A 27,078-nucleotide genomic window follows, 5' to 3' on the forward strand; every position below is an offset into this window, starting at 1 on the left:
CCCAGCTCCTACAAGCAGACCCAGCAGGAATCTGTAAGAGCTTATAGGAGGCTGTGAACAGCTCCAGGATTTCTCTACAGGACTGCTAACTTAAAGCAAACTTGAAGTCATGAAGAAAGATCAGGTCACTCTCATCTCACATATGCACATTTTTGTAAACCACTATTTCTTTTTACATATTAAGACTTCAATTAAATTCAGAGTAGTGATGTAACACTGCAGTACAGCTTTACTCACTACAAATCATTGCTGCCAGACTCTTTTTTTTTTAAATTCATTTTGAAAGCTTATTTTCCTACACTTCAGTCTCCTATTCACAAAGGAAAGGAGAAAGGGTTGAGATGGCTTAAGGACTATGTTATCCCTCCCTGCCCAAGAGACACATCAACCTCTGAAGTGATAAGCACAGAAAAAAAACCTTGCAGTGGGCAAACAAACCTTGCAAGGAAATCTAACCCAAACTTACTGCCTTTACCTTGACAAGTTGGCTCTGAGTGATAAGTAACTTCAACCTTGAATTTTAGCAGCAGCCATCCTGTAAAGTGTCAAGAAGAAAGATTCAAAGCAATAGGATGGAGACAGGTCTAAGCTAACAGAGATCAGAAGCTGTAACTCATTACTGGGAACACACAGCATCCACTTCAGCTTCCCCACAGGAGGAGACTGAAATCAATGTTTCCATAGAGGAACACTGCTTTTAGGAGGGAAGATTGTTAGTCCATCCATGCCTAGCAATGTGCAGTGCTGAGGTCACAGCAGTAAAAGACTTAATTAAAAAAATATTTCAGAGAGCAGAAGAACATCCAGAGTACTAACAGGAGGTGAGAACATGAACTTTGTGTAAATGACAACCAAAAATGAACAATACCTGTGAAGTTTCAAAAGGCTATGTGCTACTTTCCTTTCCTACTCTTTTGAAGTTTTGATGTTTTATAACACAAGTCAGATGTGAAACACCACAAGAACACATTGTAATACATTTCCTATTTCAGGCATTTACAAAAATTAAAATCCAATTCTATTAATAGACATTGAACTGACACTACGAACAAGCTGCTGCTATGAAAATCAAATTTATAAACATCCATTACTTTCAAAGCATCCATAAGTTAAACTTTATATAAGCATGGTAAAAAAATTCTTGACTTTATGCCCATCCACATCTGGGTGCACTTGCTCGGAGCTGCTGTTCTGACAGCTTGCAGAGGAGAGGAGCACCAGCTGCAAGCCCAGCACAGCCCAGTGGGTGCCAGGGTGATCTGGACACAGATACCAACGTGCTGAGTGTCTTTACTCCCATCCTGCAGCACTAAAAGGCACTTGGGACACCACAGGGCTACTTCAGGGACTAGTCCAAGGCTTCACAATCTGGTCCAAAAATGTAAAGGACACATATCACAGATACCATTGCAGCTTCAAAATCAAATACTTTTTTACTGTGGAGATTCCCACCCCACTAGGGACAATGCACACACATACCAGATGCCAACTATACTTTAAGTATGGAAACCACTGAGTTTTATTCACTTTTCCCCTGCAAGCATGCTCTCCAGTTACCAGAAGTATAGCAGGCAGTAGCAGGAGAGAACTCACATCACTTCACAGGGCAAACTGGATTATTTGTGCCAACCAAACTGCAGAGCTGCTTCCCAAATGCCCAGCACAGCCTCCTGTTAGGGTCAGCACGCACACTCTCAGTACTGAACCGTGAGCATCATCTGTTGGTGGAGCTGCACAACTGCAGGCAAAGATTTTTAAGTCAGATAGGGTAAGAATAGCAACGATCTGGTGGAAACAGTTTTTGAATTAGCTATGGATCCATAGCATGCACTAGTTAAGGTGGTATTTAATAACCAAGGTGAATTTGTACCCGATTTCCATTTAATAGCTGTTCCATCCTTGGGCTCTAAGCTATCAACATTTGCTGTTCACACCAGTGCTAAAATACCATCAGTGTAACAGAGAAAGATGCAGCACTCATATTTCAGGCTGCTTGTGTGGGGGTTTGTTATTCTTGGGTTTGCTGGGTTTTTAATTACTTTTTATGCCATTTCATACAGATCCAAAGCATTAAGCAATTCCAGTTAAAAGAAAATATTAAAAGCAATTTCAGCAAGACTAGGAAACCTACATGGAAAATAATATCCTCACCCATTTATTGTTGATTTTACCACTTGGTAACGCGGTTGTTTGGAACTCAGTGTGAATACAATGTAAGTTTTGCAGAAAATCACACACCTGTATTTTTTTTACATGTATCAAACACATCTGAAGTTTAAAATTTGTGTGCCTTGACTCGCTCCTCACTTTATAATGTCTCTGTAGGTTTGTCCATTGTCACTGATCCCATAAGAGTCCAACTCAGTCTCTCCAGTCAGGTGACAGACATATTCAAAAGGTGTAGATTTCCCAAAGACGGTCTTCTCTGTAGTGCATTGTGCTAGTGCATTCAACCAGTGTGTCAGTGTTCAACCAGACAAGCTTGGGGTTGGTTGGTTGCTGTTTGTTAACTACACAATACAGAAATATAATTTTACATGTAGCTTTGCATGCCTTATGGCTGCTTGCCCTACTATAGGACAGTGCAATAAATACAAATATATGCACACTAAAAAAGATTTAACTGCCGTGATCTACGTCTCCTTTATGAGTACAAATTTACCTAGTCAACAATATGACAAATTTAGCAGAGAAAGTGGCAATGGCAGTAATATTCTACTACAAAAACAAGGCTAGAAGCAAAGTGTTCTCAAGCTACAGAAAACTTGCTACCTCCTAATATATGATGTAGGGCCCAGTTCTGCCAACTGCAGAGTCGTGATCAGTAGATTGCATCAGAACATGCTTTTCCCCCCATTTAACAATGAATACTTCTACAAGTTATTTGGTTTTGATAACTGTTTATAAATAGCACACTATAATGACTATTAAACTATACAGCAACATGACATTTATAGCCTAATCTTGAATACAAAGTTCAAAGAACATGACTACAAAGGCCAGAGAGCAAATGTCATCAACTAAAAGCATTTCCACTTCAGAATTTATTGAATGTTCTCTTACACAAACGCTTCTCGATGGTGAAACCAGAGGAACAGGATTTCCTATTCCCTCTCTGCCCCAGTAGTAGTTTAGCCACACATCACCCTTATAAATTAGTGATGGATTTCAACAGGTAGCCCATTGGGGCTATATATTTTATATACTTTATATATATGCACATTTACTTTGAATTTTATGTAAAAGTTGAAAAAATGCTTGAAAGAAAAACTCAGAATATATCACAGCATTTTTAGCGAAAAAAATACAAATTAGTTTTATAACGACTATTCAATTTATCAAATTTTTTTTGAAGTATTTACCTTTAATTATGTACACATTACAGGAAATAAAACTTTGTCCACAAATATTCTCTAAGATGACAGTTATCAATAAAATGATAGAATAATAGCAGGAAGAATATTAAACAAATGGGGGTGATCGATTTCTGCTTTTAAAAAGTAAAAAGTCACCATATAATTAAGTACAAAAACCTGCATTGAATGACAACTGCTGGTGTAGTAACTTGATCAGGTATGGAGACCAAGAGTATAGTAGAGCCCTATGGTAATAATATTTCTGTAGCATTTCCACTTGGTATGTATATACTAAATGTTGGCAAAGTTTCTGTAGCATTAGCTTATACAAACATAGGAGTCCTCAGTCTGCTGCATAAAAGGGAACAAGAGTGTTTTACTTCTCCTGAAATGCACCTGAAATCCAGAGTGTCACTTACAAACTGCATAATGTAACTTTTCTTCAGAAAAATATCTGTTTGGCATCTCCAGGGCTCTGTTCCATTGGACAATAGGGGCATTTTAATCTGGGGACAAAGACAATGGGTTAGAATTGGGGCAATGTGTGACAACAGAGCATTAAAGGTATTGAGTTTTCCCCCTGTAGCAGGAAAACAACTGCATTCTTAAGCCACAACACTTTACTTGGCTCCATTAAAAGTCACCTTTAGCTGAGAGAGAACTTACCATGCTTCTCCTTGTAGTTATAGTCTCTCACCTTTCACCCACAAGCCCCTGAATTATGAGATTATCATAAAGAGCAATTTCTCTGTAGTTATTATTTCTACTTCTTGTTTTGCTTGTTGTATTTTGGAATCATAGAATGGTTTGGGTTGGAAGGGACCTTAAGGACCATCCCATTCCAACTATGCTGCCATGGACAGGGACACCTTCCACTAGACCAGGTTGCCTAGAACCCCATCCAGCCTGGCCTTGCAGTAATTTTAAATCAGCTGGAAGCTTTCACTGTGGTTTCCTCAATATCCAGTTCATTTTAGTGTCTGATTCCCAAAATGCTGTGATTTTCTAACCCACTTTGATCAGCTCCTGCAGGCTATGACTGAAGGGTCACCCTGGTCTCCCTGTTGAGGTCTCTCATACAATCCCACCTACTTAAAATATTTTTTCTTTTTGAAGAAATTGATTCTATTTTGAAGCATTGATCCATTTTGCCCCCCATCTCCTACATTTGGGCATTTTACCTTCTCCCCCCATGTACCTCTCCAGAGTTAATATTGTCAGAGCTGTGCTGTCAGTGAAAGTGATCAATAAAAGCACCAGGAATGAGTGATCAGGGACAGGAATGATGCAGCAGCAAGTTTACAGCTTAAAATGGCTAAAGTCACCCAAAGTCACCCACAAAGGTATCCCTTAAGGCTTTTCTAACAGGGCACAGAATGCAAACATCACTTGACATTTTCATTCACAGCCTCACTTATTTTCACACTGGATTTCCCAGAATGACTTAGAGCTCTAAATTAAGCTGACAGCCTGCACAGAAGCTGTATATATTCAATCCAAATAACCACTGTTCTTCCTCAAGAAAATCTGCAGAGATTTCTCTCTCCCATTTCCTGCTCCCTCAAAAGCCTGAAGCACCCCACAGATATCTAAGGAGGACTATTTCCACAGTTATAATTCCCCTCTTTGCTCAATTACTAAGCCATATTTCCCCCAGAGGTTTAATTTTATTTTTCAAGAGATTTTTCATGCATTACTAACCTTGCTCCCAAGGAAAAATTGTGTGTGTAAAGCCTTCCAGTTTGAATTTAAGACAACACAATGGTGGCAACAACGTGAAAAATTACTCTGCTTGCTGCATTCCTTCACGCAAGCTCACTTTGAACAATATCAAGAGGGTTTACTATGCTTTTCTCCAATGCATCAACCCAGATTATGCAGCTTTCAAACCATTCTCCAAGATTAACAAGCTTCCACCAATCACATAATTATGGACTCAGTTTACCCAAAACACAGTATTCTAGTCTTAAGATGAGTCCTTGTCTATGTGTTGTTTGAAATAAAAGGATGGTACTTACTTGCTGCCATTAAACATTTTATTCAAAGCATCTCTGGATATAATATGACCACAGACTAATTTCATAGGTGGATTATTATCTGTTGTTTGCTGACGAAGAATGGGACAGGCAAATATTGAATGATACCAGCACTTTTTACCGAGGTCCACTTCAATCTGTGAAAGAAATTAACATAAGAAGTTATCTTGGGAAATTACATTTCCAGATAATACCCCTTTAGGTCATGGCAGTCACTTAACAGATTTCACAATTCAGCTGTGAAAGCAACAAAATCCATTGTGTGGATGTCTGACAATTTCCCAGCCAAAAAATACTTAATTGTGATCTCAAAATGGTGATTTATGTTGGGGATACAGAGTAACAGCAAAACAGAATATTCTGCCAAGGGACAAGTGCAAATTCTATTGCAGATCCACACCCTGGTAGGAAAACTGAGCTGGCTTCCATCAAGACTTTCTGGAAATCACTGGCTAGGAAATAAAAACTAGTTTACAGATTTCATTTTAGGGGAAAATTTAAAAAGAGAAAAACCCTTGCATTGACTATATTCATGTTCTACAGTTTCCTGAAAGATTCTGCCAATACCTTCATGTCTTCTGAATAATGAAGTATATCACAATCGCTAATTTTCAGTACCAACACAAAAGATACTTGTGAAGCACAACTCCTGCCATGAATACAAAATTATTTCAAAAAGGAACATAAAACAGAGAACAGGTCTGTGACTTCAGTAATTGAGAACTGCAAAAATCACACCAGATCTCACCCAGCTCTGAGCAGTCTGCTGTTCAAAGGTTTAACTTTCAACAAAACCTGAAAATCTGACCTTTACATGCTACTTAATGTGTCTTTGCACAATGAAAATAAGGTTTCCCACGCTCATACTGCCTTAGCAGAACACACTAGAGACCCTACAGTTTAGAAAATAGAAGGAGACACACGTGTACTATTAACTGATTTGCATCAGACAGCAATCTTTTCCCAAATGCTCCCCTAGCTATTCATTCCTGGCTGGACAGCAAGGCAGGAATCTCTCAAACTCAGAGGTTACACTCTCAGCATTAAAAACCCAGCTGGGAGAAAACTCAGCACTTATCCTTACTCTATAAATGAACCTCTTCCAGCTGCAGTCGAAGAGGCTAACTCAGTTCATGCCCAGTTTGCACTAAATAAGTTTCCTTTCCAAATCAGGAGCAGGTCACTGGAGAGCTGCACATGCTCAGCAAGAGCTATAAAGGGAAACTGGGGTTTCATAACAACTGAATTCATCTCAACTGATATAAATGAGATGTGCTGGAAGCATAATGCACTGAATCCCAACTCCTGTGTCCCCAGATGCTGCACTAATTCTTTCATCTCCTGTCTGCCTGATAAAGAGCCGGTGCAAAGCAAGCCCTGGACTGAGCTCAAGCCTAGCTAGGAGAAGTGAATGTGTCTCTGTGGGATTCATTTTCTTTCCAGTTATACAGAAACATCTCTGGGTAAATGGAAGGTGAGAGCATCAGTTTCTTTAAGGTCACTTATCAAAGACCTTTCCAATGTGAAAGGGGATAACAAGTGAAAAGAGGAGCAACAAACAAAACTGAGAGGTACAAACCTGACGGACAAAAATAATGGAGATAATAATAGGAAACAACCTTGACAGGTCATCAAGAAACTGCAACCAAACCTGGACTTTGCAACAGACACAAATCTAAACCTGAGGGTCTCTGAGGAGAGGGGGTCAGCAGAACTATATAAACTAGAGGAGGAAAGTGCAGGGGAAGAAGACTGAGGAGAACAGCTGGAAGAGGGTATCAAAGGGGTAAGGAGGGCCATGCTGCAACTGAGGATCCATGAACACGTGGAGTTTGTGCTTTCACTGGTGAATGTCAATCATTTCCAGCCAAGGAGAAGGAAGGGATCTTGGCTGTGATCTTATGTTTCAGGGAGCTGCTGAGGGCAGTGCTGTGTCTGGAGCAGCCTGTGTGCTGGCTGGGTCCGTGTCTGGGGGTGTCTGTGAGCCCCAGGCCCCAGAGCTGCTGGAGGTGGTGGTCATGTAAAACATCCTGTTCCATGCAGCACAAAACAAACCTGAAAACAGCATTTGCCCTTAGAAATGTGCCCCAGGGGTAGCTCAGCCCCCACTCACCGGGAGTTCATCCTTCTGGTTCCAAACCCCTGTGCACTGCCTTTGCTCAATTACTGCCTTGATGTTGATTAGAGCTGGTAGTGCTACACAACCTGCTGAAAAACTGCAGAAAAAGGACATGTTAACATAAGGTGCATGTTAGGAAACCAACATTTTTCACATTTCTATTCTAAAGGTTAACTAGGACACGAGGTTTTTGTATTTTTTTTTCATTTACATCTTGTTATGCTTGGAGGGAGCTTAGAAGAACAGACAAGTGTTTTGGGGCAGGTTATCAATTATCCATGTATTTTAGGCTGGGCCCCTCAGGTACTATATTCTGGACAGAAAACAAGAGTTAATTCCTCCTCTGAGATTCATAGTGAATTGATTTCTTCTACCACCTACTTTGATTTTGAGCTGTACAGGAGGAAGACATCACATTAGTTTATTCCAGAGGTTGCTCTCAGCTGTGGTGGAATATGTGCAGCCTAAGAATTTCCATGTAACCCACAACCCATAATCCTTTAATTATATATAATTATCATGTAAAGAAATGTGTCTTTCCACCTTCACCTTAAACCAATAAAAGAAATGTAGAAAAAGCAGGTAGGTAAGGGAAGGGAGGAAACCAGGGCCCATGACAAGAACAGCAATATAAAACTGCCCAAAGTCTGTGTCCCAACAAACAGTTCAGCCTCCTGTGGGATTTATCCATTACCAGCACTTAGCACATTATTTGGTATATGTTTATTTCAGTATTTTACAAAAGAAACTATGACAGAGTTTTCCACAAATTAACAGATGAGTTGACAGATTAAAATCTAATGACAGTACTGGAAATCACCAGCAACAGAAACAGGGTTTGACCTTGCTGTCAGCCTGCTCCAATTGTTTGGCAGATTATTTTACTGTATGTGCAAGTTTTATTGTCTACGTAAGTCGTTTCCTCTACCTGAAACCTGTGGATATCTTGCCTAAGCTAAAATACATATATATAAATTGTATCTCTCACCTCCTGGCCATTTTAAACTTTGCTTTTTTGTTAATTCAGCTCCAAGTGTAACCTGTGTTAACCCTTTGAAAAATCTAACAAATAGTATTTGTGTGAAAACACCTCTGAAGAGCCCTTTCAGAATATAAAAACTCAAGTCAACAGTAAATTCAAATTTCTGTAGTCCTTCAAGACCCTGAACCCCAACCTCCAGAAACACAAGAGTTTTTCTGCTGTCTCCACGTAATAACTCATACCATGAGACCTGTACAGGATTAGATAAATATTGGAGAAGCCCAATCAGCATTAAAAAGGCGCCCACTACTCGTGTTCTAGAAACCAAAATATTTTACAGCAGAGATTTCACTTCAAGCTTGTTGTTCACAGCAAATATCCAACCACTCCAAATACCAGTAAACAGGGATTTTCCACATCACCAAAAATCTCTTGGCCATTTCCTCTGAAAACTGCATTGGAGCATCAGTGCATGAGCAATGAAAATCTAAAGGATTGCTGGTTATTTGAATGAAACAAGAGGAAGATGAAAAAAAAAAAACATTTAATCTCTAAATACCTATAAAATACTCAAACTGAAACATGAAAGTTTATTGTAGAAAAACAATTAGTCTGAAGTGCTCCCTTTTTTGTCTCTGTTGTGTTTTGTGACTGAGGTAGAAACAGGAAAAGCAGAAGGCTTAGCAATGTGAGAGCTCTAAACCAAGCACAGAAGTCTAACAATAGTGAATGGAAACAGTAAAAAGAACTAAAGCAAAAACAAACAAAAAAATAAAAAAAAAATAAAAAAAAAAACAAAACAAAAAAAATAATAAAAAAAAAAGAGGCAGTGAAGCTTCTGCTAAGTACCAAATCCAGCCTAGAAAGATAGAAAATAAATTATGTGTGCTTAACTTTTTTAAATGAAAATGAGAACATCAGGGGAGTGTACTGGGGGAATTGACATTCAAAGGCTAAATAGCAGTTAATCTGTTTTATCTTCAAAGAAGCTAGAAGGAGATTAGGTTGGGTTTTCTTCATATTTCCAACAGCCTCCTACAGATTTGCATTTTGTCAGATTAGCTACTGAGCTTAAAAGTGCCTCTTTCTTCTTTACAAAAGAGGCCCAGCAGACAATTTGAAAATTTTAGCAGCTGTAACCATAACATAACTGTTAAACATTCTTCTAAGAAGATGACTAGTAATGGGGGGGGGGGGGGGGGGGGGGGGTGGTGGAGAAAAACAACTAAGCAGAATTATCAAATGCTGATAGAATCATGGCCACATTTTCAGGGTTATTTTTCAGTTGAACAGCAGGGACAGCGATCACCCATTTGTTGTGGGAATAACTGGCTGATTGCCATCCTCATCTTTAGCAGTTATGTCTAAACTATGGAAGATAAATTCCATCCAAGAACATTTCCTCTTGTGCTGCAGTGGTGCAGGGAGAAGTCCAGCACACAGGAACCTCTGGTTTTTAATCTTTGCAGACTTGTTAATTGTAATTATACCATGTATTTAAGGCAAGCTAGTCAAAATCATTTCTTTTGCCCTCAACAAGAAACAGGAACCAAACCACGAAGTACTTGGGCTCAAAAGCAGAGAAAAGCAGCATACCTAACACTGAGAGGGGATTCAACTGAGAGGCCCAGGAGAGCACAGGCGTCCCTTGTGAAGATGTCACAGATGTCAGCCCACTGGTTTGCGTCCAGGAGATGAACGTACGGGGAGTTCTCGATGCCTTGCCGCAGGTACACCAGGCTGCCCATCAGAACCTGGATGTCTGGGAGGAACCAGGAACAGCACAGTTTGTACAACAAACAAAGAGATTGTGTCTCCAGCTGGAGCTTTCACATGGAAAACAGGCAGATACCCCGGATCACTGCACACATCCTCACCTCCACACAAACAATTACAGCCACTACAGCCAGGAGAGCTCCACTCCTACTAATTTTTTGGCTGGGGAGCTGCCAGGGTGTGCTGCCTGGCAATTTGCTTCTAGCAGGTTTACTTTTTTGTAAGCTTTCTGACACACACAGTACGCTAAAAAAATAGGCTTTGTTGGATTCAGCTTGAGATGGTTCATTTAACTCACATGCTCTCCATTTTTCAAAAGTTTAATTTCTCTTTGTATTACCCCACACAGCAGAAAATAGCAGATGACTATTCCAAGAACATTCCTCTGCATCTTTTTTAGCACTTTACTCTGGCAGCAGGCCTATTCTAGATGTAATCTACATTTTATTTAAAGAGTCAAAAACCTTCAATTTAAGCAAATGTGCAATCATTCAGATATTAATTTTGAGCCCTCTTAAAAAAGAAGATAATTCTAATTGTAAGGATTTGGGTTATACATTAATAATCCAAAAATAAGCCTTTAACAAGCTGAAAATAATGGAGTAGAACATATTTGGAGCATGCTATGTTTTACTCCAAGGTGCCATATCCCAGTGATTTAAATCCCCGTAATGTGACCAAAAATGTACCTTTCTGATGATTTAGGGCGAAGGGCTGGAAGTTTTTCGCATACTGAAGTGCTTCTCTTTGATTTGCTGTTCCACCCATCAATAAACTAATGAAATATAATCTGTGCAGTTTAAATTCCAACGAGCTGTTCTGTGCCATGAGCATCTCTCTGTTGGATACCGCCCACCTGGAAGAAGCGAGGAGGTACAATGGGACGTGACACGAGAGTAATTAAGTGTCAGCCCACACCACATGAAATCATTGCAATTATCTATTATCTACCATCTATTCCAAGGAAAGTGTGACTGTTCCCTGAACTTCTGAGAGCCTCTACAGAGCACGGAAAATGGCAAGGCCCTTTGCAAGTAATGGAGCTACACAGGGTGCACAAAATGTGGACAATGTTAATCCTGTAGTAGTTAAGCACTGCAAAATTCAACATTCACTGGCTGAAAGACAGGACTAAATTAGGCACAATATAAGGCAGAAATAGCTCAAGTCTATTGTATTTCAATTAATAGCATTCTGAATCGTAATAATTACTGACAGTTCTTCAGCTGCATGTCAAGAAGTTTGACCAAGAACATTTTCCAACATCCTCATACACCAAACATGTTGTCCAAGCCACTGTGTTTGTGTGTGTGCATCTGTTGCCCTGGAGAGGGAACTGCATCTATGGGACCTCAAAGACAGATATTATCAAGATCTCACAGTGGGGGAAGGGAAATCAGTTTAAATATCACAATTTACCATGCTTAAACTTTGGTTTCTCTGTTATTTTCAACTTGGACAATAAAAATATTTCTCATTTTCTGTGTCTCATTCACCATGACAACACTACTGTTTGGCTCCCAAATAACATGAAAGAATTCTTAAACATACAGAGAGTAAAATGAACTGAAATTTTGAAAGCATCTTATATAAGTTTTTATTTATTATTTAGAATTTATTCATCCCTTTCTTGGTTTTTTGGAAGATTTTTTTTTGGTGCTGTCTTTTTTTTTCTTTGATTCCATTTAATCAGGCCTAAATCAATCCAATCTTTCTCTTAAGAACCTCAAGTTTCAATGTTCTCCAGTACATCTGTTTCTCATTAGTCTTAATTAGTTCTACTATTTTCACTGTGGGTGCCCTATTAAGCAAAAAGCTTTTCACTTTTTAGCAAGGAAGTGAGGAAGCCTGTGTTCCTTAAAAAAAAAAAAAAAACAGGGTATGTGAGGCTTCTTTTCAATCAATCCTAAAATGAGAAAATTAAGCATTCTTACTGTATTGGGAGGCTTTCAAAGCAAGTCAGCTTTCTGCATTAGGATGTAGCATTAATGAGCAAGTATCCACTTTCAATTTGTTGTGGTGGAAGTATCAGGAGTCTGACTTCACTGGCAAGGCTTTGTAAAGACACAGTAACCTTTCAGTAGGAAACAGTGAAAAATGGAGCCTTTGAACTAAAAACAAGCCCTGCTGTCCCCAGTTTGAGATTTTCCTGAATCTCCACCAGGAAGTAGTGAAGAGCACGCTCACTAACCATGGGTGGCGAGTGGGTTTTGGGGTGGTCTCATAAGTTGGGGGGGGTATAACTGTATTTTTATGATCAGTGTGCAGTTTAAACAGGATATTATGGCAATAAAGTACAATCCCTGCTACAAAAACAAGACCCCGTGGTTAGCGATAGACTAATAAGCAGATGAAGTACAAAAAACTATTATAAATAAACACTAAGACTAGTCCACAGTGCCATCAATGAGATATTAATCTCTATTGCATCAAAAGAGCCTCCATCCTCTCCCTGCCAATATCTGCACACAGGTCGAGTCTATTTTTCCAAATTAGCTTTTAGGCAGGCTTTCCATTTTTAGGTCTTTGAGTGGCAGCACAAATTTGTATCAGAAGAAAGCAACCACAGAAGGAAGGCCTGAGGTGCTTGGTCTGGGACATGCTGTTCCTATTTCCAACAGAAAAACAAAAAACAGCAAGGGAGGTTTAAAACACTCAATCCACATATTATCTACAACTGCCCTAAATTATTAGTAAGCACATCACCTGCCTTCCTACCTCTTCTCAAAATGACACTCAAGTGTTTTCACTTCTGAGACTCAAATCCATCTAATTTTTTTTTAAGTTTACACTGTACTTTGCAAACCATGGGTACACAGGATTCTCTTCAGCTCCCACATGGGATTTAGATGTTAAAATGAATTTAGCAAAGCCTACTAAAGAATAAATTAAGTTTAAATCACACCCCAAGGACCCAGCAAATACCAGGACCTGTGCAACTTGCTGTTTACATGCAGAAGAGAAGAGAAGAGAAGATTTCTTTTCTAAATTACAGGCAAAGCTTTGAACCTCCAAGTCATTTCCACCAGGACCTCACACAGAGGCCCAGCCTGGGCTCTGAAGGGCCAGAATACACCCTGAAAAATAACTGGATTTCCCTTCCCATCACCAAACTAGACTAAGAAAAGTCACTGGAAGTTAATGGGATCTTGCAGGCATGCAGAGATTACACAGCTCAGAGTGCAAGGCCAGACTAGGCCTCTACAAAAGTCAACTTCCACACCTCACAAGGGAAAATAAAAAAGTTATGGCCAGTCAAATTCTATTTAAATCTGAAAGGTCATATTTTTAAGTGTTGAAATTTGTATGAGAATGAAAACCTGGATAACAAACACAGTTAGGGTCTTTTTCGGGGTTTTTTTGAGATACAAATACTAATTTCCATCACCTCAACAGAGCTTTGAAAGTCTTTTTGAAAAGTCATAAATCTGTCAACTCCCTTCCCATGGCAGTGACCAGGAGCCACCTGTGTTTGTTTTGTTTCCAGCACTGAGGGAACTTGAGCACAAGCAGAGAGTGCTGGCAGAGCCAGAGAAACTGGCTGCCTTTTAATCCCAGCTTTTCACAATTTTGCATGGGTAAAACCTGCTACACCCCATTTCCTGGTTCAGGAGACTGTAATTAATCATCCTTGTGTGACACTTTGCTTCAACACCACTGTCAGCAGCCTGACCCTGCAATGGGCCAGTCTGGAACTGCTTCATGCTGAAGCTTTATTCACTGGTGCCAATTTTAGCCCAAGGAGCACAGTGCCACTTTCTCTCTCAGTCATATGGAGGCCATTCACACAGCACTGGTTTCTATCCTCCTCCTGAACACTTGTGTCTGCCAGGAAATAAAAGGGAAATACCTTCACAAGCATCAGCAGTTCTGTGGGATAACTGGGCAGTTAATGCATTGGTTACCTCCTCAGCCAGAGAGTTCAAACCATGACATTTTGTCACGTGTTGATCATCCTCCCCAAGAGCCAAGGTTTTTACATCAGCAGCACCACTATAAATAAGGCCCCTCTGTGCCCAGCAGCAGCCAAGAGAGGCAGACAGCTTTTGCACTGTCCAGTTTAAACAGAATAAACATTATACACAGAAATAAGATGGGGAGGGGGGGAGACCAACACACAAACTGTGCTGACAATACACCCCATTGTCTGCCCATTCAGCTGGAAAATAAAAATTCCTTTGAGGAACGACCATGCCTTCTCCTTTGTTTGGAAAGTACTTAACACATTGCAGAAACTACATGATACAACTCGGTAGCAATGAGTAAGGCCTAAAGCACTGCAAACTGGAGTTGAAATGAATTTAGAGATTTCAAGGGAACAGTCATAACAGCAAGTTACTGTTCCTCAGGGATTATCCTTCACAGCTCTGTTATTATTTGAACTACAAGATGTATGTGGTGTAGCTGACAGTAAATCTTGCTTCAGTTGTAATATCAGCGTTGCTTCCCTTCAATTAGCCAGTTCCACGGCAATAAACTACCCCAGCTTTCCACCTGTGTAACTAAATTCAAAGACCAACTATTTAGGTCAAACTTTGCATGACCCAGAGGCATTACCCAGGATTTAGTCAAAGAACACCAGGGTTTGAATATCAGGGTGTCCCTGCACTTAGTTTAGATGCCAGTAAATGCTCAACTGACACACCTATGTTGGTTCATGTAAAAGGGAAAATAAAATGTTAATATGAAAATACACTTAACTGAATAATGCAAAAAATTCTATCTGAAGTATATGATTTATCCTCTGGAATGAAAGACAAATTTTGAATTTGTTTTGGTTTCACCGTTTTTATTTTTAAAAGGACACTTTAAAGATAAGTTGTTTTAGTTGGTTGGTTGGTTATTGTGTTTTGATTTTTTTTCTTACTTTTGAGACCAACCTAGAAAAGTTTAGAAAAAGTTATAAAAGTTTAAAAAAGAAACAGGATAAGGGAGTTTCAGGGGGTCTCTTAATTGTTTTTCAGGAGGAATCTCATTAACAAGTGCCACTGTCAGCACCAGGCTCTTTCCAGCCTCTGGTGCTTTGTCTGGAAAGGGAGGGTGACTGAAGGACAAGTGAGAACTTTGATCCCAATCAAGTTCTGCTCACCCCAAAGGCTTCATGGTACCCAACACCTTTAATAAATCCTGGTATCCTTCACAATGGGACCTCTTAAAATAAGGTTCACTAATGATCCCACAGAAGGTCAAGCACCATCACTGGCTAACAACTTTTCCTTCCAGTGGTGTTTCTTCCTTAAAGCAGTACCACAAGTGATTTAAGTGAGCCCTTAATCTAAGAAAGAGACATTTAGTTAATAATTTCCCATGAGAAGTGACACACAAGGGATGGAAAAGATCCACTCAGTAACTACCCCTCTCAAAGGACAAGCAGGGACACACCAGAATATACTAAAGAGAGTACTGAAAGTGAAAAACTAAAGAACTGTTAAAAGCATTTTTTTAAAAAAGTGACAAAAATAAATGAGTAGACTCACTCCAGTGCAGGTCTCAAAACTCTAACTTTTAATGCTTCCAATATTCGATTTAACTCCACAAATGGTTCTTTTTGACTTTGATCTATTGATAGACCAGATTCCTGAAAAAAAAAGGGCACTCTTTAGTTAAAACATGAAAAATAAAGGGTTATCTGACAGTTTAAATATCCACCTGAAACATTCAGATGAGGAAGCCAAGACAAAGCTTCATTTTCCTCAGAGCATAACCTTCAACATCCACACTTGCTGTTACCTGACAAAGCTCCTCGGCTACATCCAGCATTCCCTGCCTGAAGAAGTGCTCCACCATCACCTCATTGAGGATCCTCTGGCTGTCAGCTTGCCAGCACCCATCTATCCCCACGCTGCTGATGTCCGAGTCGAAATTCTGAAACACACAAATTAACAGTTAACAGGCTGGAACAAACCACCCCACATCATTTTTCTTTAATCATGCAGGGCACCTGTGTCTCCACCCTGATGCCTTCTGCCTATTACTCAGTTGTCCCTCAATTATCTCCAAGGTGAAATAAATACATGTCAGCTTCCTTCACTACCTCCTGTGTAGGAAGAAGAAACCTTTTAGCTTGCTCCTTTCGAGGCTGAATATTATTCACTACAAGGAATTACACCAAGAAATTAAAAGTTTAGCTAGAAAGTTAGAAGTCTCGTTAACTAATAAAGGGGTTTCCAGTCCCTGATGAATTTCTGAAGGTAGTATCTGCAGAAATGGCATTTTCCATATAGAAAACTGAAAATGTTTAGAGAACAGGAAACAAAATCAGCTACATTAGAAATAAGAAAGAGTCACCAATGTATCTCTGTCAGTGCAGCACACCAAACTGCAAGTAAAAACTTTAACTTAAGGATTTTTTTACATATCTGGGAGGCAAGCAATGCTAAAAAAGCAAAAGTCACTTCTCCCCACACCCAAACGACAAAATTCAAATCTCTGATGACCCCAACATCCCAACAACAGGATGAGCTTTGAAGATCCAAGAGATCTTTTTTAGATCTAACTCAGATGATCCTAGTGCCACGTATTTTTAGGCCAGTGGCCTACGGACATATTCCAGGAATAACTAAAGAGATTGTCACGCTGACTCCTTGGTAACACTTGGCACTGCTTGGCACTTTGCCTCTTGGCAGCAGGAGAGCAACATTTATTCTAATCCAAGATACAAACCAGGATTTTTAACTGCTAACATGTTTTATGATCAGGGCAAGCAGGTTAATTTTAATAAAAATCCTCACCCACTGCTTAAAACAAGCCTCTTGCAAAATAAAGGGTCTAGAAATAAGTGCATTGCTTGTTGCCTGATCTGATGATTATGTCTCTGTCCCAAGAATGAGCTTCAGAAACCAGAAGTTCAGTGAAAACAGCAGTGCTTCAGCTGTGGCTCTGTGAGGATCCACAGTCCTGCACAACATAGGAACACCAGCCTCACAAAAACACAGGACCGTCACAGCAGGCAGGGCAGATAACACTCAGCTGGTACCAGCTATCTTCCCATGCACAGCTCAACTTCACACTGCACCTTCCTGTTACTCACCACTTGCTAATTTCCTTCATCAGCACCTCTACATCCCCTTTGATGCTGCTCTGTGTCATCATGTAAAAGGGACAGCCCTTTCATCCCTGCCCACACAGCTCCAAAGCCACTGCTTCCTTCAGGGCTCTCACCAAACTTTCAGTAAAACATTAACCTTAGTCTAGCAAACTGACTTTTCCACCTTTCTGATATGGTGGAGTGAGGTGAGCATTTAAATTATTGCCATTGATTCACTTCACACCTCTAATAACACTTTCACTTGGGTATCTTAATCTGTAAGTTCCCTGTCATGCTGTTCACCTCTAAGCTGTATCTTGAAAAATGTAAGCATCTTGAAGACTAAGTAATACTGTTCTTATTTGTGGCAACCATTCAAATCCTTAAAGGTTCACCACCATTGCTGACTCTGGTCTCAGTGTCCAATCCCCTAAGCAGAAACTGTATTCTTCTGGACAGTTAACAACCAGTGAAGCTGCACCTATGTCTCAAACATTACCACAACATTCTCACTGCTCGGGGCAGAGATGGCGAAACTAATTAGCTCAGTGCTCTCACAAAATGCTAATTTTATTTTCAAAGAGCAAATCTACCAGCCTTTACAAAACCCCACCATTAGATCTTTTCAAGTCACATAAAAGAAATTATCAAGTCCCATCCGTTCAACCTGAGGACCTCAGTCATTCTCTGACCAACCCAGTCTTGACCAGGTTCTCATTCCATTATATTTTTTTCAGTTTGTTTTAAATGATTCCGAGGTCTGTATTAAGTGTGAGATTCTACAGCTCTGCCTCCTCTGGGTCCCGAGGAGCTTCAGGAACTGATTGCACAGTGAGTGACTGCCACATGTCAGAAAAAATTATCACTTGCCTTTGGCTTATATATTTCACAACTGTCACACATGAGGGATCTGCTGGTGACTACAACCCTCAGTTTTGTTTTGTAAATGCTAACAGTATGCTAACTGACAGCACGTGGGGTTTAATAAGATTCCAACAGTTAAAAGCATTTCTTCAAGTTAAAAACTCCAGAAAGCTTAAAACCCAAAATACACAAAATAACCTATGTGTCAGCTAGTATTCCTGAGGAACACATCTTTTTTAAAAGCTCAGTTTGCAAGCATGGGGCCAAAATAGACAGTATTATGTGCTAAATACACAAATGATACAATGTACAGCACATTACCAATAATGCTAGAACGTGATGACTTCAAAATGCCCACAAACATAAGATGGACCTTTTCAACTAACATACAACTCCCCTTGTTATCCAGAACAACAGGATATGAAGAAAGATGACGATGATTAAGGACAGTTTTATTCCTCAGTTACTCAGTTGAGATTACTTTGTGCGCTCCTCCCTTCTGAATTATGTTTATTTTCTCTGGTCAATCTGTTTACACATAATAGAAATCTCAACTTGCAAAGACTCTGTTTGTAGCCTCATTCTTCACAGCAACAAAAATTATGTTCAGTAAAGGTTTTTAGTGTGTTCATATACAAGTTTTTACATGAAACGAAAACTAACTTAGGCAAAAGGCTGCTTTCCCAAAACAAAAACTGGATTAAAATGTTTGCCTTATATAAAGTTCAGGGGGGAAATGGAAGGAACTACCCTTTACTCCACTTACTTTCCTAAACGAAGGTATATAACCACTATTCAGATTGCTCCTAGAGGGAAAACATTTACCAGCCCATCAACCATGCTTTGAGAGGAATTCAAATCATTCCAGAAGACTGACTGATTTACAGGGACGCTGATGAATGAGCTACCTGATAACCTGCTGAACAACGGAGACATGATGAGTTCTGGAAGCAAAGCAATTGCCAGTACAATATAGAAAAAACTGGATGCAAACATTTCCTTTCAAAGGAGAAAATGCTCTTTGGAAGACAGGGTAGCCTTTCGTGGATCAGAAGCATGCAATCCACATAGGACTGCCATGAAAAGAGGTTTAGCTTATTAGATAAACTTTCCCAACAACACAGAGCTCTGGCATTTCAGACTTTAATGTATTTGATGCCAAATTTGAACTTCATTTTGCTCTAAGTCTGTTCTCAGAGTGAACTCTGCAGGCAGATAAGTCTAGGGCCCATCCAAGTTCACAAGCAATGACTACAATAACTTAAAAATTGACCACACAAAACTTTTTATGTAGGTATAACCCTGCCCCAATATGGGGAAAACAGAAATTTAGCCTGAAATTGCCAATAGCAGATAATAGTGCCAATGGCAGCAAGTTCTTTCACAACCCAAGCTTGCTAAATAGGAAGTCTATTGATTCTACATGCAAGAGCAGCTCCCATTTGGCTGTGTCACACGAAATGGGTACCAGGATTAGCATGTTTCCCAATCTCAGACCAGGCCATTTAGCTGTGCCTGAGCATGCATGGTTAGTAAGACCATAAGCAGTGTTTTGGAGATGGTAATCTGTAAAATAAGTGAGCACTTACATGTGACAGAAACAGAACTCCAGTCTCATGAATCAAGGTAAGGGTTGTGTTTCCTTAAATTCTAATGACTGTTTTATTTTGGAAGCAGCAGGATTTTGACCAGAATGTGTTGAGAATCAATTCACTACATCAATTACACTTAATTATTTCTATTGGTTTCAGCTTAAGTATATTATGGTGAAGGGATGGGGGAGGGCAATTCCAGTCTGGGACTCTGGTGCCAACAAAGACTTTGCTGGCAGGTTCCAAGTGTATTTTCCAGCAGCACAGGGAAATTGCATTGGGTACGTATGGAAGATTTGCTTCAAATGTTAACAGTTCAGGGAAATGCTGAATTTCACCTGGATTTAAACATTACACATATTCATCTGACAAAAAGGTCTAGAGTTCAGGGTACATTTTAAAGTAGGCCCCTTAAGATACTACAGCTGGGGAAAACTAATCCAAAAAATTCCACCAAGGACATATTTAATGAGACAATCCTAACTTGTGCTCTGAACTTCACAGAACTACATCCTTTGTTACAAGCAGAACTGGGGACTTGTGCAGTTCCCACTGCTTTTAATTTTTTAATGCAAACACCACAGACAGTAACTGAGATTGAAAATCCAGAGGAACAAGCACACTGCACACAGCCAATTGAGCTCATTTTTGAAGACCTCACTGAAAAAACCCTTCTGACACTCAACAGGAACAGAGTAGATTAATGGGATCCTTTTTACTATTTTATCAAGCAACATATTTGAAATTTTTAAAAATTTTTTTATTTACATCTATTATTTTTCAAATAAATACACTACATAAAATTAAAACAGCAGGACAGAACAGTGGAAAAACTATTCCCATGATAACTGAATCGGCAATTTGGAGATCAGACTCAAGCCTAAGCTTCATTACACTTGCAAGCATTTTCTTTGGCTTATAAGAAATATCATCACCAATTTCCACTGAACATTTACACCCTCTCCATACAACCTAGGGTTGCTCTACCTCAGAGGATTTAATGAAGAAAGTATAGCTAAACCTGGAAGTGTATTTGTACACAGTCCACTTGCTAAAGCAGAATTGGAAAGTTTAAAAACTTAGGACAAGATTACATAGATTTATTTCAGGCTTCAAGCTGGTAATAAGGATGGAATTTTACTCTAGTTAATTGGTTTAGATACAGGAGCAAGGATTTGAGACAGATGCATCCTTAAGCTTTGGATAACAGTGACATGTGGATTAAAGCTTTTAGTACAAAGTTTGAACTCTCCATGATAGTCAGTCAGATATAAACAAAAAATTTAAGTTTCATGGACATTCTGCCTAATAATGGAGCATTACTGTACTTTGTTTCTTCATCTCATTATTGTTACATTATGCTTTAGCAGATTATCATTACTACCAAAGTTTAAATGAGATTCCCAAAGGAGAAATCAGTGCTGAATACTGAACAAATGTTTAGACCCTGTCAAGAGTCATGTTCTGATGTGAAGCTATCACAAACTGTACATAACAGCAAGTATCAGACTCCCTGCACACAGAACTACTTTTACATAAGAGAACAGAGAGGGTGAAAAGCACAGCCTGAAAGTATACATGTAGCACCATTCCAGCATAATTTCAAAGAATTGTTAATATTTACCTACAAAAACAGGTACAATAATATTCATATCACAGTTATTGTTGAACCTGAAATTCAGATATCTCATATGTAAAGCACCAAAGATAAGTTGCCCTATCTTATTATTTAGACACTGAGACTGTGAGATGCTGAATCTCCTCTATGTCTCATTAAGAGCACTGCCATAAAATTAATATCAAAAAACCAGTAACATCCCTGAAAGAGGTACAAAATGCCTTTTTTTTTAAAAAATCTCTGGTCTTACAGAATCACAGAATGCTTTAGGATAGACCTAAAGATATCTTGTTCAACTCCCTGCCACGGGCAGTGTCTTCCCACTGCACCAGACTGCTCAAAGTCACCTTGAACATTTCCAGGGATGGGGCAGTCACTTACACAGCAAAATGGCACTTTAGAGTTACCTGCTACTGACAGTTAGCTAGAAATACATATACACACACATATAAAAACTAACAGTATTTCTTACCGAGACCAACATTGAAGAAAACATTTTGCTAGACTGATAAAACACAAAATATTTCTACATGCTGTAGTATCTATAGGGTATGTTCTGTAAGAAATCAGGAGATTTGAGCTGTCCCAGAAGGAATAGGATGTCTGCAGTGAATTCTGAAAGCAAGTTCTGTGCTGCCTTTGCTTCTGCTGCTGACAGAATATTTAGTTCAGATTAATTGTAGCAAAAATCCAAATTTTGTGCTATAATATGATAATGCAGTCAAAGCACAAAATAAATACCTTATCAATGGCTTTTCCAACTCGGGACACACTGCTGTGAATGTCTTTGTGATCCGAGGCCAGTTTTTGCACTGTGTCTTTTATTCTCTTACAACACTGTGTCATAACAAGTGAAATCGTCCCCGACAAGTCCCCATCTTGATCTGGACAAAAGAGAGGAAAATTACCAACTTTGTTACAAACAAATGGCAATATCAAATCTCTTAATATGCAACAATATAAACAGACAAAAAGTGGCATTAAATAAATGCCATCTAGAGAGTATTTGCAAAGCAAGATCAGCTTAACTGAAGGCAGATGTACAGGAATTCACCTGTGTGAAAACTCTCCTGTGGAATTAGGAATCCAGTTGGGTGCACAATAACATTGAACAAATGCAACAGTTAAAAATTTAATGTAAAGGTCTCATGTGTCTCAGTCACAGCAGATGAACAAATATCTCAAAGTAATGCTCAGTTCACAAATCCCTATGGATGTTACAGAAGGATACTGAAGCTACTATAGGATCAGTTTTCTTTTAGACAGCCCCTAAAGGTACATGAGAACATAATGTTTAACTTCAACAGGGTGCAGGCAAAATGTGGATTAATATGGCCCAATTAATTCTTGCCCCACAAGTCACCCACTGCTATTGGACTGTGTTTGAGCTGTACGAAACTTGTGCTTCCTGACTTGTGGCAGCAGCTCTGAACAGTCTCCAATTCCCTTCAATGGATGAGAAGCTGTCCATGGAGTACCTGTGGACCTTGTTATGAGATTTATTCTCTAGAAACAGTGACATTTCTTAGCTGATGTCCAACAGGTTCAGTGCTGTATGACCCACTCTGTGAAGAAAATAATAAACAGGACAGGCTCACGGGCCCCTGACCACATCACAGCATCTCACAGCTTACACCCTCTGTGCCTTGATTCAGACATCACTCAGAAGCTTGAGTCAGAAAAAAAAAAATTACATTTTATGGTGCTTTACTTCAGTCCTTTCTTCCTGCTTTTGATTTAAAAATACAAGAAAAATCTCCCTTCCAGTCTTACCTCTGAAGGTCTCTCCTTTCTCAAAGTTCATTCTACATGAAGAATTTTTCCTTTAGGGACACAGACTTTGCAGCCTTCCACTGCAAGTTAAGGCTAATTTAAGTGAGGGAGCAGCTCAGAAATGTCTCCCTAATATTCCAGACCAAAAGTCTTCATGTGAAAAAACAAAATCACCAAAATACTCCTTTAGAAGAATGATTTTATGGAAAACATGTTCACTTTTTAAAGTTAGCTCCTTTTTGATTTCATATTTTAACACATCTTTGCTTTCAGCAGCATGTTAAGAGCCCAGTTTCTGGAGAGAGCAAAGAGAATCCAGAAAAAACTGCAGTCTTAGGGAGTAGATAATAATTTCACAGCCACTTTTTCTAGGCACCTTCCTTCTTGCAGCCTCTGAATGCTGCTGCTGACACTGTCACACACTGAGCCACCCCCCTCTGACCAGCAAACAGCTCCTGCCCTACAAACCCCAGCTGGACAAGTTTCAACAGCATTTTTCCAACAGCCATGGGTTGTAAGAATAAAAAGAACCTTTACCATGCTTTTTTCTCTCCCCAGTCCCATGAAGCCAAGGATCATCTCCTGGGCAAAAGGCTAATGGGGCTCTGGGGTTCTTTTCTAGCAGAAGAGTGAGGAGTAATAGGACTGAGTCACTTCAGTGATTTTGTGCATCCAAATTAAAACTGAAAATTCCACTCAACTACTCCAAAAAGTTCATCTCCCAAAATTATTTCAAGAATATTCATTATTTCTTAGTCACTATTTAATTTTGATGACAAACACTTAAAATAACATGAAGGATCTTTAACCGTTTTATAAATTTTGACATGGCAAAATGACCAGCCAGAGATTATGCAACAAGCAAAATGGAAATATTCATTCCCCAAGAAACAGAAAGACTAAAATGCACTTTCTGAAAGCCATTAAGCTAAAACCCAAACAACCCACATGGGTGCCTGCTTTTACCCCAAGCAAAGAAGTGAATTATTGGTCCCTGACACTGTAGCAGAAATTCAACTCCAGCAAAGCAATGAAAATGTCTACAGAGGAAAAGCCATCAGAGCTGTAGAAGGTTTCCCCTCTGCACCCCTCTCTATCAGCAGCAATCAAACTACAAGCTACTTGCACTAAATCAGCAGAGAAAGCCTGCAGCCATCCCTCCTGGTAATTCAGAGGACAGAGAGACAGCTTCTGTCTGTGATGTGTGTGCACAGTCACAATTTAAAAAAACCTGAAATATATTGGCCCACAAACACCGAGCACAGAGCAGAGTGTAATGCCAAGTTTGCTCAGCCAGACACACTTATACCATCCAAGAATATGCAATCCTTGGCTAATCCAGAAAGACAGATTTATTAAGAGAACAGAGAAGAAAAACAAATTTGTCTTCCCATTCACAGGCCTGAGCATAGGGCTGGTCTGCCCTTAGGCTTTAACATGAAATCAGCTCAAGACATTTTAATACACTGTGTGAGGAGGGGAGAAGAAAACCAGTTTAGAGGTTAAGGCAGTTTCTAATAGTTTCTTTTTCTCCACCCACTTCCTTTTTTATCCAGTGCCTATTTAAGGTCTTTTCATAGATCTTTGCTCTCAGATCTTGTCCTAACCTCTTCTTCAGCAGTGAGGGCTTTCATTTCTCTTTCTTGTTTCCTTTGAAATTACATCCAGAAGCCTTTATCTGCAGTTCATAGCCCTGAATTAGACTTCCACATTAAGATGTCTGGCTGCTTTCAATTCCATCCATTTTCAAAAATCCTAAAGATAGTGTGCAAAAGCTGAAAATACCTGTTCTTTTCAGAAAGTTACAAATAACATGTTAAAGAAAAAAGAAAATAGTAAGAATTTTGACCCTTATGAATCCAGTTCACCCTCAGATGGCAAAATTGAAGAGTCCCTAGATGTCTGAGAGCACACTAGCAATGTATTGGCTTCATTCTAGAGCACTTACTAAAGTAAAGCTCAGTTTGGGATGTGCTCTCTGGGACAGCATCACTTAGTAAGTGCTGAAATTATGTCCAAGGCCTTCACTGGACAGTACCAAAAACTGCTAATCCAAGCTTGGATGGAAAACCCAACGAGGACCCTGAAGGAATCACACACTGGAACCTTTTAAATTCATTACAAAGAGAGTAAAAGCTCTGGAGCTGCAACAGGAACGTCCAACAAAGACCAACACAAGACTGAGAGTCACACACACAGCTCTCCAGGCAAGGTCAGCACCTCAGTTTGTGAAGACACATATTTTAGTGACAGCCCTCAATGCTCAAGACCAGGCTGTTTCAAACAGCACAAAAAACAGCTACTGAAACACAGCTCAAAACAATGCCAAAAAGACCAAGCCTTATTTCATCCCCAATAAACGCCTCACAACCAGAATTCCAGGTTTGCTCTCTATAGAAACTTCTGGGTACACACAGAGCAGCTCCACACACTCGTGCTTGTGTTCCTGGAATTATGCACACTCCTGAGTGAGCTTTGCACCTGTGTTCACACAGAACCACGGCAAACACGCTCTCCCCCAACCAAACAAAAACAAAAGCAGAGCAGCAGCACAGTTGCTCTCAAGTTTGGTCTCAGGAGCCTGCAAGTTCCTATTTTTAATCCTTGAGCCATCACTCACTTCCTGCATGGCCTTGGGTAAATCACTTCAGCTGCTTCTCCATTCCCTCCCACTCCAATAAACACGGCACTACCTCCATGTCCGGGATTTCGCAAGGTTCAAACGCTCCGTGTTTACAGCCCTCGCAAGCGCCCAGCATCAGCTATGACACAGACAAGGCTTGTTTACCTCCTGAACACGGCCGCAGCAAAGGAACACAACCCAGGGACACAGGAAAAGAGACAAAAACAGAAAAGAAATGGGGGCGGGGAGTGGAGGTGGGAAAGCAAACAGGTCAGCCCTGCCGTATTTCCTCTGTGTTTCCCCTGGCATGACCAACCCCTTTGTAACCCAGCATAAAGGGTTATGGAGGCGCTGAGCGGGGTCACGCCAGACCTGCTGGCCAGGAACAAACAAACATCTCCAGCAGCACACACGAGGGGGAGAGGCCCGAGATTGAGCACAGAATCATGGAATATGCTGAGCTGGAAGGTTCCCACCAGAACCATCGAGTCCGGCTCCTGGTCCTGCACAGGACAACCCCAACAATCCCAGCACGGAGCTGACAGCATTGTCCCAACACTCCTTGAGCTCTGCCAGGCTGGTGCTGTGCCCACTGCCCTGGGGAGCCTGTTCAGTGCCCAGCCACCCTCTGGGGGAAGAACCTTTTCCTGATATCCAACCTGAACCTCTCAAATGTTCCCTGTCAACAACGCCCCGAAGCTCCGGGGCCGCGGGGGCAGACCCCCGGCTCAACCCCCGGGACGGGGGAGTCCCTGGAACCAGGGCTCTCCTTAGAGGAGTTCCCAGCCACAAACCCCGCAAGTTTTAAGGGGTGTCCAACCCACAACGCCCCAAATTTTGGGTTTCCCCTCCCGGAAGGAGGAGCAGGGTCCCCTGGGCAGAGGGGGGCGCAGGGTGAGGGGATCTCCACGTACTCTCGGTCTGCAGGATCTCCCTGCGCAGCCCTCCCGCGTACTGGATCAGCTCCTCCAGGCTGCGCTCGCACAGCTGCCCGTATCCCGAGAACTTCTGCAGCACCTTCTCCAGCTCCCGCTCCACCGTCACGCACTGGTCCATCGCGCCCGGGCCGCGCTGCTCCTCCTCCTCCTCGTCGCCGTCCTGCTCGTCCTGCAGCCCCGCGGCCGGGCCCCCCGGGCCCGCCGCCAGCCCCGGCCCCGGCCGGCCCCGGCCCCGCTCCCGCGGCACCCCGCGCCGCCGCACTTCCGCGCAGGCAGCGCCGCGGCCGCCTCAGCGAGGGACCTTGGCGCAATGCGGGGCGGAGCGGCGCTTTTCGGTCAGGCGGCTCTGGCGCGCCGCCGGTGGGGATGGACGG

At 40.8% G+C, this 27,078-nt stretch overlaps 1 protein-coding gene across 1 annotated transcript; it reads right to left on the reverse strand.

The window, feature by feature from the left end:
- Window positions 1-2,128: 2,128 nt before the first annotated feature.
- On the reverse strand, window positions 2,129-26,978 carry RMND5A (required for meiotic nuclear division 5 homolog A). Its single transcript, XM_002187772.6, has 9 exons — window positions 26,681-26,978; window positions 22,112-22,254; window positions 16,000-16,134; window positions 15,747-15,847; window positions 10,959-11,125; window positions 10,090-10,255; window positions 7,506-7,608; window positions 5,375-5,529; window positions 2,129-3,862 (listed from the first exon to the last, which is right to left on the reverse strand). The coding sequence occupies exons 1-9, from the start codon at window positions 26,820-26,822 to the stop codon at window positions 3,799-3,801; spliced, it is 1,176 nt and encodes a 391-aa protein (XP_002187808.1). The 5' UTR covers window positions 26,823-26,978; the 3' UTR covers window positions 2,129-3,798.
- Window positions 26,979-27,078: the final 100 nt, after the last annotated feature.

Source organism: Taeniopygia guttata, chromosome 4 (assembly GCF_048771995.1).
Source record: "Taeniopygia guttata chromosome 4, bTaeGut7.mat, whole genome shotgun sequence".
In the NCBI taxonomy this organism is placed as follows: domain Eukaryota; kingdom Metazoa; phylum Chordata; class Aves; order Passeriformes; family Estrildidae; genus Taeniopygia; species Taeniopygia guttata.